Source organism: Lactuca virosa, chromosome 9 (assembly GCF_052849685.1).
Source record: "Lactuca virosa cultivar CGN04683 chromosome 9, Lactuca_virosa_CGN04683_v6, whole genome shotgun sequence".
Lineage (NCBI taxonomy): Eukaryota > Viridiplantae > Streptophyta > Magnoliopsida > Asterales > Asteraceae > Lactuca > Lactuca virosa.
The window spans coordinates 178658054-178671210 of NC_136434.1; the positions used below are offsets into that span (position 1 = coordinate 178658054).

Below are 13157 nucleotides of genomic sequence, written 5' to 3' on the forward strand. Positions count from 1 at the left end.
AATAAACCTTAAATGTTATTTCTCTCATTTTAGTCTATCCAAATGCATGATGCCATGCAACCCAAATGGACCATGCTAATCGGGTCAAGTACATTCGAGAAATAGTTATGAACTTAGACACTTAATCCAACAGTCTCCCACTTGGATAAGTCTAAGAACTTATGAGCACTCATGAGTGTTGTAGCCATGTCCAACATCTTAGACCTCTACAACTAACTCATGACAGTCTTGATGCATACCTACTTCCAACATATGACCGACTGTGGAGAATTCGAATAATATGATATACCAAACATAATTATTCTGGAAGTCAAAACATGCAAAATGAAACGATAGTAAACGATTGACAAAAGATAGCAACACTTTACTAATAAATAAATACAACTTTTATTCATCATCAAATGTCAATTACACTTTACACATTTCAAAACTATCTAACTACTAAAACTAATATCATCCTTCAGCCTTATGCGCCTCGCATGCTGGAGATGCTTAACCCTACCCAGTCCCTTCGTGAGGGGATCTGCTGGGTTCTCATCTGATGATACCCTCTTTGCCACGGGGAGTCCTTCTTCTATTCGATGTCTGATGAAATGATATTTTCTGTCGATGTGTCTGGGTCTCCCGTGATCCCTTGGTTCATTGGCTAAGGCAACTGCACTTTCACTATAAAAAAAAATCTCTATGGGCTCCTTTATAGCTGGTACAACTCCAAGGTCTCCAATGAAGTTCTTTAGCCATATCGCCTCTTTTGCTGCCTCGCTTGCCGCTATATACTCTGATTCGCAAGTTGAATCAGCCATTGTCTCCTGCTTGGAACTTTTCCAAGAAATTGCTCCTCCGTTTAAGGTAAAGACCCAGCCTGACTGAGAGCGGAAATTATCCCTATCAGTCTGAAAACTAGCATAACTATACCCTAACACTCTCAAGTCATCACTCCCACCGAGGGTAAGGACCCAGTCCTTAGTCCTCCGCAGGTACTTGAGAATGTTCTTTACCGCAGTCCAGTGAGCCTTGCCAGGGTTCCCCTGATATCTGCTGACCATGCTCAATGCAAAGGCCACATCAGGATGAGTACAAGTCATGGCATACATGATCGAGCCTACAGCGGAAGCATAAGGTACTCGACTCATCTCTTCTATCTCAGCCTCTGTACTCGGGCTCTGAGTCTTACTCAGTCTGGCATTACTCTGGATCGGTAACTCTCCTTTCTTGGAGTTCTGCATGCTGAATCTATTTAGCACCTTCTCCAAGTAGGTACTCTGACTAAGTCCAATTAGTGTTTTACTCCTGTCTCTCAGAATCCTTATCCCTAGGATATAGGCAACTTCTCCAATGTCCTTCATAGTGAAACACTTCCCAAGCCAGGACTTAACTTCCTGCAGAGTTGGGATGTCATTTCCTATGAGTAGTATGTCATCCACATACAATACCAAAAAACTGACTATACTCCCACTAGCCTTGACATATACAAAAGATTCATCTTCACTCCTCGAAAAGCCAAACTCTTTGACCTTCTCATCGAAGCAAAGATTCCATCTGCGAGGTGCTTGTTTCAATCCATAGATGGATTTCTCAAGCTTACACACTCTATTAGGGTACTATGCACTGACAAAACCCTCTGGCTGACTCATGTAAACATCCTCAACCAACTTTCCATTAAGGAAAGCGGTTTTGACATCCATTTGCCATATTTCATAGTCATGAAATGCAGCAATGGCTAGCATAACCCTAATGGACTTAATCTTTGCTACTGGTGAAAAGGTCTCATCATATTCAACTCCCGGAGTTTGAGAAAAGCCCTTTGCAACCAGTCGCGCCTTATAAGTGTGTACATTACCATCCATTTCAGTCTTCTTCTTGAAGATCCACTTGCACTCAAATTTCTTACGACCAGGTACATTGTCAACCAAGTTCCAAACTTGATTGTCATACATAGATTGTATCTTGCTGTCCATAGCCTCTTTCCATTTAGCAGCCTTATGGCCTGCCATGGCTTCTGTGTAGCTGTTAGGTTCATCCAGACTTACCAGTGTGTTATTACTGATAAGTGTATCACCTTCCGCAGTAATATGGAAACCATAATAATGCTCAGGTTTCCTAACTCTCGTGGAACGCCTCAGAGGTACAGAATCTTTTGTCGGATCAACAGGAGTTTCCTCCTCAGGTTGATTGCTAGGATTTGAGGTTCCTTCACCACTTGACTCTTGAATTTCTTCAAGGTCAATTTACCTCCCACTGTTTCCTTGGCTTATGAATTCTCTCTCGCGAAAGACTCCTCTCCTTGCTACAAAGACCACATTATCACTGGGTCTGTAGAAGAGGTAACCAAAGGATCTATGTGGGTAGCCGATGAAAATACACCTCTCACTTCGAGGTTCGAGCTTATCGTGAGACTCACGCCTCACGAAATCATCGCAACCCCAAATCTTGATGTGGTCCAGATTGGGAACTTTTCCGGTCCTCATCTCATGAGGTGTTTTGGAAACCTTCTTTGTAGGGACTATATTAAGGATATGGGTGGCAGTCTCTAAGGCATACCCCCAGAATGAGATTGGTAGCGAAGATCGATTCATCATGGAACGAACCATATCCAACAAGGTTCGATTGCGCCTCTCAGCCACACCATTCAACTGTGGTGTCCTGGGAGGTGTCAATTGTGAGATAATCCCACATTCCTTAAGATAGTCAAGGAACTCTGTACTAAGATACTCACCACCTCGATCGGATTGAAGCATCTTAATGTTCATGCCCAATTGATTCTCTACTTCCTGTTTAAACTCTTTAAAACTTTCAAAAGTCTCTGACTTATGCTTGATTAAGTAGACATAACCATATCTACTATAATCATCAGTAAAAGTCACATAATAACGATTAGCATCCCTTGTGGCAGTTTTGAAGGGTCCACACACATCAGTGTGTACAAGATCCAACAAACCTTCACCCCCAACACATGTACCAGTGAAGGGTGACTTTGTCATTTTCCCAAGTAAGCATGATTCACAACTATCATTCGACTTTAGATCAAATGACTCCAAGACTCCATCCTTTTGGAGTTGGCCTATACGTTTCTTGCTTACATGTCCAAGACGACAATGCCATAATGATGCTTTATCCAAGTTATTATTCGAAGAATCAATACACAACACATTATTTCCTAGATTGTCTACAACCGACACAGCTTCATACACACCATCACAAGGTAATGCTTTAAAATAAAGAACATTATTAAAGAAAGCATAAATACCACCATTATCATTATCAAATGAAAAGGTAAAACTTTATTTGTACAAAGCATGAAAGGAAATAATATTTCTTGCCATTTCAGGCGTGTAACAACATTTACTCAAATCTAATGTTAACCCACTACTTAGCAATAAAGAATAAACTCCAATATTGGTGACAGGTGCAACTTTCCTATTTCCCATGATCAAGTTTATCTTCCCATGCTCCACATTCTCACTTCTTCTTAGTCCCTGCAAATCACAACATATGTGAATACCACAACCTGTATCAAGGACCCAAGAATTAGAATATGGTGAGTTATTAGACAATATAGTGTAAATACCTGCATGGTTGGGTTTAACTTTCCCATCCTTCACATCTTGCTGGTACTTTGGGCAGTTTCGCTTCCAGTGCGACTTTTCATTGCAATAGAAGCATTCCGCCTCTTTAGGGTTAGCAGAAGGAGTGACGAAACCTTTCTTGGTTCCATTCGAAGAGGAGCCATCAAGGGACTTTCCCTTGGTACCCTTCGAAGGGCTCTTCCTCTTCTTTCCTTTGCCTTGCCCGATTGCCAAGACAGGGGCCGCGGTAGGAGTAGGAGTAGTAACAACCGACTTACCTTTAAGACCACTTTCCGCGGTCTTCAAAAGTCCTTGAAGTTTGCTGAGTGTAACTTCCTCCTTGTTCATGTGGTATGTCATGCAGAATTGATCATAACATGAAGGTAAGGGGTGCAAAATAATATCTATTGCCAACTCCTCTGGGAAGTTCACATTCAGTTTCAAAAAACGGTCCACATACCTTTGCATTTTCTGCATGTGGCCCGTGATGGGTTCACCATCCTTCATCCTGGTTGTTATCATGGAGGAGATGATCTCATATCGCTCTTGACGAGCACTCTGATGGTAGCGGTCCATCAAATCCTGGTGCATCTCAAAAGGATAGTAGTCCTCGTAGGACTTTTGGAGCTCGGCTGTCATAGTGGCCAACATAATGCATGTCACTTTTGTAGCATCCCTTTCATGGGCCTGATATTCAGCGACCTCCTCAGGAGTAGCAGTCGGCTCGAGTTCTTTAAGTTCCTTGTCAAGGACATATTCCTTGTCCTCATACCGAGTGACCATTCTGATGTTCCTGATCCAATCCATAAAGTTGGATCCATCAAAGATGACTCTCCCACAAAGGTTCATGAGAGAGAAGGAGTCGGTAGGGTTTGAGCCAGAAGCAACATTGTTGGAAGACATCTGAAAAGAAGAAAGACAAGTTTAGATTAGATATAAAGATAGTCCTTAATAAAACACCCAAATGTAATATTAAGGCTAGGACCCAACACAATATTTTATAACTTAGAAGAGGGATGCCGTAATCCAAGCTATAAAATATTTGAAGGTAGGTGAATGACGATTCACCAATTTCCACCATGAAAAAGAAATGAATTATTAAGTTTTAATTGGTTTTTGAAACTCCTAGATTCTTTGAGATTCATTGAACTTTTTAATGACATGTTTCAATCTCGAGTGTGCCCTTCAGGTTTTGTGACTGGGATGCCGAGGATCACAAAACAAGGTGTGAAGTAACCATGCAAATTACTTGGTACCCTTAATATTTACCCCTCAATCGATGTGCCGGTTAACCACACGCGCTCCACCGATACTATGATAAATATTAAGTTACCCTTTGCCTACCGTGTTAAGTCCAGGTTAGTGTGCCGGTTAACCACACACGCTCCACTAACAACTTAATCAAAGTGCAAAGTGTAATTTCATGGGTTAGCACCTTATTCACATTTTTCCTAAAGTAACTAAGATTGGGAATTTATAAAAACATTTAGTTACTTTATTTTTCATCATACTTTTAATGAAGATTTAGAAGTCCTTGTCCTACCCGTTCGGCTAACGACCCTCCACCAATTAAGGAAGCGGTGGGTGAGAGTGGACACCCATTAAGCTGCCATTTTATAGGCAACAACCTTATACCCCCCTTATAGACCGGCTTCGTGAATGAGGCCTACTAACGGTAAAACGAATTTTTCTTATACATATATAATTATTATTAAACTTATAATATTATAAAGTATAAGGGTTGAATTTTAACTTTTAAAATTCTAGGGGTTGGAACTAAAGTATTTAAAGTGACTTTACATGTTCCAAAACTTGAGGGCAAGTTTTGTAACTTTCAAAACTTTTCATCTTTCATAACTTATGAGTTAATGATGTAATAAAATGGATGACTTTTCATTTTATGTAACCTATGTGTTTAATAATGGACTTTAAAAGAATGACTTTTGGTAATCCATAACTTGAGGACAAATTATGGATTCCATTAAAACACATAAAGATCACGAATTAAACATTAAACAAGTAATTCCTATGATCTATCAAGAACTCATAAGAACATGAATATTCCTATCAAAATTTCAAGAACATATGAACACATATAAACATGAAATTTTGATATTAGCAATTGTAAATGGATTAGAACAACCATTACACCATCTAAAACAAGTTTTATAACACCAAAACAGTTTAGGGTAATGTTTCTAGTCCATTTCCAGCAGCAAAACTCGAAAATCTACATTCAGGGGCTCCTACTCGTCGAGTGCAAGAGCCTACTCGTTGAGTAGGATGAATTTGGTCATGGACTCGTCGAGTCCCCCCATGGACTCGGCGAGTTCATGCTGCAGAGTGAAGAAAAACAGAGTTTTTTCACAATTTTGCATCAAGTATCAAACAAACAAGCCTAGGCTCTGATACCACTGAAGGGTTTTGAGCATTCTAACACTCCTATGGTGTACATGCAAGCCTAGAAACCTTGGATCTATGTTTTATCTATGATACATGCAAAATTGTTTTTCCAAGGTTCATAACCTATCTAGCATACATGGGGAACTTTTCATCATAAAAGTTAGTAGGAAATACATACCTTGTAGTAGTTAGGATTCCTTGAAAACCTTGTGAGCCTAGCACCTCAATTGTGATGCCTCAAATGTCTCACACAACACAAAATGCACTTGGAATAACTTAGAAAGAAATGAAACACTTCTTGAAATCGGCTAGCCCACACTTGTATGCTTAGTGGCCGATTTTGGTGAACAAAGTGAAGCTTATATAGTGTGTTAAAATTAGGGTTACACCATGTAAACCCTAATTGTCATGACTTTTCATTTCCATGACCCATGGGTTCTATAACCACCATGGAGCATCCATGGAGCATCCTATGGGTTTTAGCCCAACTTGATAATCCATGAAGCATTAGCCCACTATATAAGTATGGATGATTTACACAATCAACCCATATATTTAATTAGTCTTCTTTTGATCACTTAATTAATTCCAAATTAATTCTTGATCAATACTAACTAAATAATACTATTAATATATTAGAACTTATAATATATTAATAAACCTTAAGTGTTATTTCTCTCATTTTAGTCTATCCAAATGCATGATGCCATGCAACCCAAATGGACCATGCTAATCGGGTCAAGTACATTCCAGAAATAGTTATGAACTTAGACACATAATCCAACATTACCACCCTGGTAAAGCGAACGTGGTGGTGGATGCCTTGAGCCGCAAGGCAGCTGGGTCTTCCACCCCAGCAGTGTTTATGAGGATAGTGGTGGATTCCCCGCTTATGAGCTTGATCAGGGACGCTCAGGTCGAGGGCATGCGGCCAGAGAATTGGAATCTGGAGAGGGTCAGGGTGAGAACATCCGGTTTGTGCAGGATAGCCGGGGATTATTAACCCGATGCGGTCGTGTATGGGTTCCGATGTCTGGTGGGGTCAGACAGACAGTCATGGAGGAGGCTCATAAGTCTCACTTCTCTATTCACCCGGGGGCCACCAATATGTACCAGGATTTGAGTTTGAGCTACTGGTGGCCGTGCATGAAGCGAGAAATCGCTTGGTACGTCGAGAGGTGCTTGACTTGTAGGATGGTCAAGGCCGAGCATCAGAGGCTGCATGGCAAGCTGCAGCCCCTGGAGATTCCCATGTGGAAATGGGAACAGATCATGATAGACTTTATTACTAAGCTGTCGAGGACAACGAAGGGGTTGGATGCCGTGTGGGTCATCGTGGATCGATTGAACAAGAGTGCCCATTTCTTGCCCATACGGGAGAGTTCTTCGGCCGAGAAGTTGGCCGACGTGTACGTCCGCGAGATTGTGGCTCGCCATGGGGTTCCGGTCTCCATTGTCTCCGATCGGGATGTTAGGTTTACCTCCCGTTTCTGGCAGAAGTTCCACGAGGAGCTGGGCACGAGGTTTCACTTCAGCACAACATTCCATCCGCAGACTGACGGTCAGAGCGAGCAGACCATTCAGACCCTCAAGGATATGTTGAGGATATGCGTCATTGATTTCGGCGGGAGCTGGGATTCCTACCTACCGCTTGCAGAGTTCGCCTACAACAACAACTATCATTCCAGCATTGACGCTCGCCTTTCGAGTTGTTGTATGGGCGGAGATGTCGCACCCCGGTTTGTTGGGCTGAGGTCGGACACAGGGTGATGGGGCGAACGGAAGTAGTCCTGCAGACTACCGAAAAGATTCAGCAGATTAGGCAGCGACTGCAGACCTCTCAGAGTCGGCAGAAGAGTTACACCGACAAACGCCGATCTGAGTTAGAATTTCAGGTGGGTGATATGGTACTCCTGAAGGTCTCACCCTGGAAGGGTGTGATCCGCTTCAGGAAAAGAGGAAAATTGGGTCCCCGTTTCATTGGTCCATTCAGGATCCTTGCCAGGGTTGGCAAGGTGACGTATAGGCTAGAGCTACCGGAGGAGCTTAGCCGAATTCATAGCACCTTCCACGTTTCTCATCTGCGAAAGTGTGTTTTGGATCAGGAGGCAGTAGTGTCGTTGGATGATATTCAGGTCGATGAGCGCCTGAATTATGCGGAGAGGCCTGTGGCCATTTTGGAGAGGAAGATGAAAGTTCTACGGAACAAGGAAATACCTTTGGTAAAGGTGCAGTCGGAGCATCGGAGGGGATCCGAATGGACGTGGGAGCCGGAGGCAGAGATGCGAGAGCATTATCCGATGTTGTTTACCCCAGCAGACTTCGAGGACGAAGTCTAATTCAAGTGGGGGAGAATTGTAACGCCCCGATTCCCAGCTTTGAGGAGGAGTTTTGGAGGAGGAAACACTTGGGGAAAACAAACAAATAGAAGCAAGAACGCTAGGGATTCAAGATCTACATCAGTGAACACTCTCTTGAAGGTATTAGACTGTTTTCCTTGGCTCATGTTCATCAAAGATCTCTTTTGGATGGGTTTTATGGAAGGCTTCTTATGTTTGAGCTAAGATCTGAAGCTGTAACTTCAGATCTGGACTCCCTTTGGCCTCTAGACCCATAAAGTTATCAGCCTTGCCTAGAATAAGCCTTCCCTCAAGTGTGAGACTTCATTGCAAGCTTAGATTTGTCATTTAAGGGCCTTAAAGCTTTGCATGCACGTAAAGTTTGCAACTTTACATGATAAGCAGGCGTTGGAAGGTTGGATCTATAATCTGGAACCTTTGCATGGCTTAAAAAGCATCTGTAGGGATGAAGGATTGAAGGGACTAGGCGAGCCGCAAAGTCGACTCGGTGAGTCATAAGGAGATGGTCATGAACTCGACGAGTTGGATGAACAACTCGGCGAGTCCGATGAAGATTGTCATAGACTCGGCGAGTCAGTAGAATGACTCGGCGAGTCGGTTAAGGTTCTTACCAACCATTGGGTGCGTGTGAACTTGTCGAGTTGCAAGGGAAAAACTTGACGAGTGGTGTAGGAGTTTCGATCGCGAGCCTTAGGAACTCGACGAGTCACTCCGGTGACTCGGCGAGCGGATGGTTTATGTCGGTAACTCGGCGAGTGGCTGGATACACTCGACGAGTTTAGGTCAACAAGGACTGTTGACTCGGGCAGTTGACTTTGACTTTGACGTTGACCAAGGGTTGACCAGTTCACTTCTGGGGTATCTGGGAATTCATGAACTTATGACGTGTTTGGATATAGGTGGTGGAGTTCGTGGCGATGATTTGAGAGTTGAGCTTTCTATTTCCAGTCGACAGTTGCAAGGTGAGTTCTCCTCACTATATTGATAGGGTCTAAGGCACCAAGGTCGGCCCTTTTGGATTGTTATCCTAGTTATAGGATGTTGCTATGCTATGTGATCTGTTAGATCCGTATGACGATCTGTACATATGTTACTGACCTGGTTAGGTCAGTATCCTGGGCATAGGATGATGCTATATTAGTGACCGGTTTGGTCGGTATCCTGGTTATAGGATGTTGCTATGCTATTTGATCTGTTAGATCGGTTGACTGTTATATATGCTAGCGTATGATATGTATGTGCACATGTTTGTTTGATTGGGGGTTTGGGTTGTGGCGGTCCTGCTTCGTGCTGAAGGCCAACATACCCAGGGCGGTCCGGATAGACTACAGACCCAGGAGGGTATGATAGTCAGACCGAAGGTCCGGCGAGCGGTTCGGATAGGCTGAAGGCCCTGCGAGGCGGTCCAAACGTGCCGAAGGCTCGGAGAGCGGTCCAGATAGACTGAAGGCCTGTGAGACGGTCCATTCAGGCTGAAGGCTCATCATGCAAGCTGTTCTATGTTTGTTTATATGATATGATTATGGTTATGAGGTTGGTATTTTGGGGGTAACTCACTAAGCCTTGGGCTTACAGTTTCAGTTTATCGTTTCAGGTACATCAGGGGATCGCGGTAAGGCGAAGGCGTGATCGTACAGCTCCTCATGTTTTATTTATGCTCCTGGGATGAACTCTGATATTAGACTATTTTGAAAACAAATTTGTAATAATTATTGGTTTTAAATGTTTTGAAAAGTTTTAAATTGGCTTGAATTTTATGGGTGTTACAGTTTGCTTTTTTGTAAAATAAGGGAAAATAATATCAATTGAAAGAATAAGTCCAATTAAAAGATTTTGATTGATCTATCATTATAGAGTTGGTATACAACTATTTTTTCATCTCTTAATTTCTTGAAAATCGTAAAAGAAGAATCTAAAAAAAGGCTTTTGTTCCGTTTAAAACAAGAAGACGACTTTTAGTTTATGGGAAAGCATACCAAATTAACAACAAGGAAAAAACTAAAATTAAAATTTCAAATACAAAAAATCATAAAAATTGAAAATAAACTTTAAATACAAGGGTTAAATATGTAATATTTAGCATTAGCATTTGATTGAATGAATGAATCACAAACCGTCAAACTCATATTGTTACTTTCTGACGGCCGACAAAAAAATAAAAATCACAATTTCTTAAGTGGTTTTACGAATCGTTCGGGTAAATAACAATATCCATTCACTAATCTTCTCTTCCATTAGGTAATTTGTGGGACGTGATTACACTTTCAATCATCTTTTCTCTCTCTGTAATTTTAACAACGGAAGTATCATCATTGATCGGAGGAATTCTCCGTTTTCCGATCACACACAAGGGATCACAATTGTACTCTGTGTATTCCCATAAAAATGAAACGATTATTCAGTTCCAAAGCTCTCACACCTATTGAGCTCGTTCATCACGTCCGTGATCTTCTTACCTTCGTAAATGCAAATCCGGATATTCGTGAAGCTAAACGCCAAGAGAAGGTATACATGTATATTGCATAATCTATAATGTCTCTGCATGAAGATTTCAACATTGGTGTTAGGGTTATTTTTACTGAAACTATAGTTTTCATTCAGGCTCGTGAATTAACGAGACTTATTCATGAAATGATGGTAGTACTTTTTGGCGATGAAACGTCGCAACCACATTTAGAGCCTTGTTCCAAGTTAACTCAGGAGTTCTTCAAAGAGGATATATTACGTCTTCTAGTTGTTTACCTTCCTAATTTGGATCCTGGAGTACGTTCGATTTTTTCTTGTTTTCATCACAGAAAATCTCGATGAATTTGGTATTATCTTGATTCTTTCAGGCACGTCAAGACATCACTCATGTCGTTGCAAGTCTATTAAGGCAAAAAGTTCATAATCGATGCATTGCTGCTGAATATCTAGACAAAAACACCGAGATTCTCGATATGTTGATACCTGGGTAAGCTTTTGAATTATCAAAAATAAGTATACGTTACATTATGGTATATATAATAACACATCATTGTAAAATGTTAAATGTTCAGCTACGATGATCCAGAAGCTGCTATTTCCTATGGTGCTATTTTGAGAGACTGCGTTTGGCATCAGGTTGCTGCAAAGTGAGCATGCATTTGATTTGCCATAATTCAATTACTATTAATGAAGTAAATATTCTTTATTGATAATGAAATGAAATGCATAGATTGCTTACTTTGGGTTGATGTTGTAGATATATCTTGGAATCGAATCATATGCAAATGTTTTTCGACTTTCAACATGATCCGAATTTTGACATAGAATCAGATGCAGCAGCAACGTTTAAGGAGCTATTAACCAGACATAAATCAATCGTTGCTGAATATCTTAACAATAATTACGATTGGGTAAGTGTTATGATTTGTATAATATCGTCTTTTGTATAATCCAACGTAATTGGAATTCAAGATTCTATTGCATGACATGTTTGTTGCCAAAATGTGTTTAGAATTCAATTGTCACATGTTTGAGTGATTTCACTTTCCTACGTGTTTGGTTCTTGGATTTCGAGTGAATCAGATAGAATTGGAATTCAAGATTCCATTCCAGGGTTTATTTCCGTCATATTCTTTCGAGTTTTGTTACCTATGTATCGTGGTTGCAGTTCTTCATGGAGTATAATAAGCTTCTGGAATCGTCTAATTATATCACCAGAAGGAATGCAATCAAGGTTTACGATTCTCCACCTTCAAATCTTTTATTAAATTCATGTTTTCGGTAATTAATAACAAAATTTAAAAATATTTCACAGCTTTTAGGAGCGATGTTACTCGATCGATCTAATACTGCTGTGATGGTTCGATACGTGAGCTCATTGCAAAACATGAGGATTCTCATGAATCTTCTCCGAGATTCAAACAAAACCATACAATTGCAAGCTTTCCATGTCTTCAAGGTAATTCAAGATTCCAGTGATGTTCTATTACCAGATCTAAATCTAATCGTGTTCCCGTTCATCATCGGAATCAGCTTTTCCCTGCAAATCAAAACAAACCGCCGGATATCGTCAACGTTCTGATTGCAAATCGGAGCAAACTCATTCGGTTCTTCAGTGATTTCACTTTCGATAAAGGTGATATAAATTGTTTTCATCTTTACATAAGTTCATTGGCGTTTTCAAATTCTGCAACTTAATTGGGATTTTTGAAATCGTAATCTGATTTAGCCGATGAGCAATTCGAAGCGGATAAAGCTCAGGTGGTGAAGGAAATCGCGACACTTGTCCCTAGTTGTCCCACGTGCTCCAGTGAATGCGATGGAGTTTCTTGTTAAATTATGTTTATTTTTTATTTATCAAATTCTATCAGGTTTTTTACTTTTTTTATTATTTCTTTTTGTTTTTTCCCTGTAAATCTTAACATGTGTGTATATATATTACTAGTAAAATTTTAGTTAAAATGAACAGTTTGGAAAAAACGGTTAGATTTTACAAAGTTAAGGCAATAAAAATCTAAAATTTTGGAAAAAAAAACATTAAAATAAATAAAGAATATTAGATGAAGTAAACTATAAAATAAATTAAACATTTGTGAAACTAAAGGTTCCGATTCATCAGATCTGCCTTGAATTACAATTTTTAAACATGTTCTCCTCCGTTAGCATATTTCATCACAATCGCCAAATCGTTTTTATAGATCAAAATATGATTAACTAGAAGTTGTTGGTCCCGTGTTGTGGAGAGAGGTACATGGATTCATTATTTTAGACGAAAATAGTGTACGATATTAAAAAAAAGGTGTCATACAAGAAAGATATTGTTATAGTTTTTAGTTACAGCTGCAATGGAATTTTACATCGA

General features: G+C 40.4%; 1 protein-coding gene across 1 annotated transcript; it reads left to right on the plus strand.

Annotated features, from left to right (window-relative positions):
* The first annotated feature begins 10589 nt into the window (after positions 1–10589).
* Positions 10590–12684, plus strand: LOC145138815 (putative MO25-like protein At5g47540). The gene is made up of 9 exons (XM_079072838.1): positions 10590–10834; positions 10931–11092; positions 11164–11282; positions 11368–11442; positions 11553–11706; positions 11964–12029; positions 12111–12254; positions 12329–12431; positions 12525–12684. The coding sequence occupies exons 1-9, from the start codon at positions 10715–10717 to the stop codon at positions 12629–12631; spliced, it is 1050 nt and encodes a 349-aa protein (XP_078928964.1). The 5' UTR covers positions 10590–10714; the 3' UTR covers positions 12632–12684.
* Positions 12685–13157: the final 473 nt, after the last annotated feature.

Excerpts from the sequence above, each read along its gene's own strand:
- LOC145138815 (XM_079072838.1), top strand. The coding sequence starts at position 10,715 with ATGAAACGATTATTCAGTTCCAAAGCTCTCACACCTATTGAGCTCGTT. Across the intron at positions 11,443-11,552 it reads TGGCATCAGGTTGCTGCAAA|ATATATCTTGGAATCGAATC; the intron begins GTGAGCATGCAT and ends TTGATGTTGTAG. Across the intron at positions 12,432-12,524 it reads TGATTTCACTTTCGATAAAG|CCGATGAGCAATTCGAAGCG; the intron begins GTGATATAAATT and ends AATCTGATTTAG.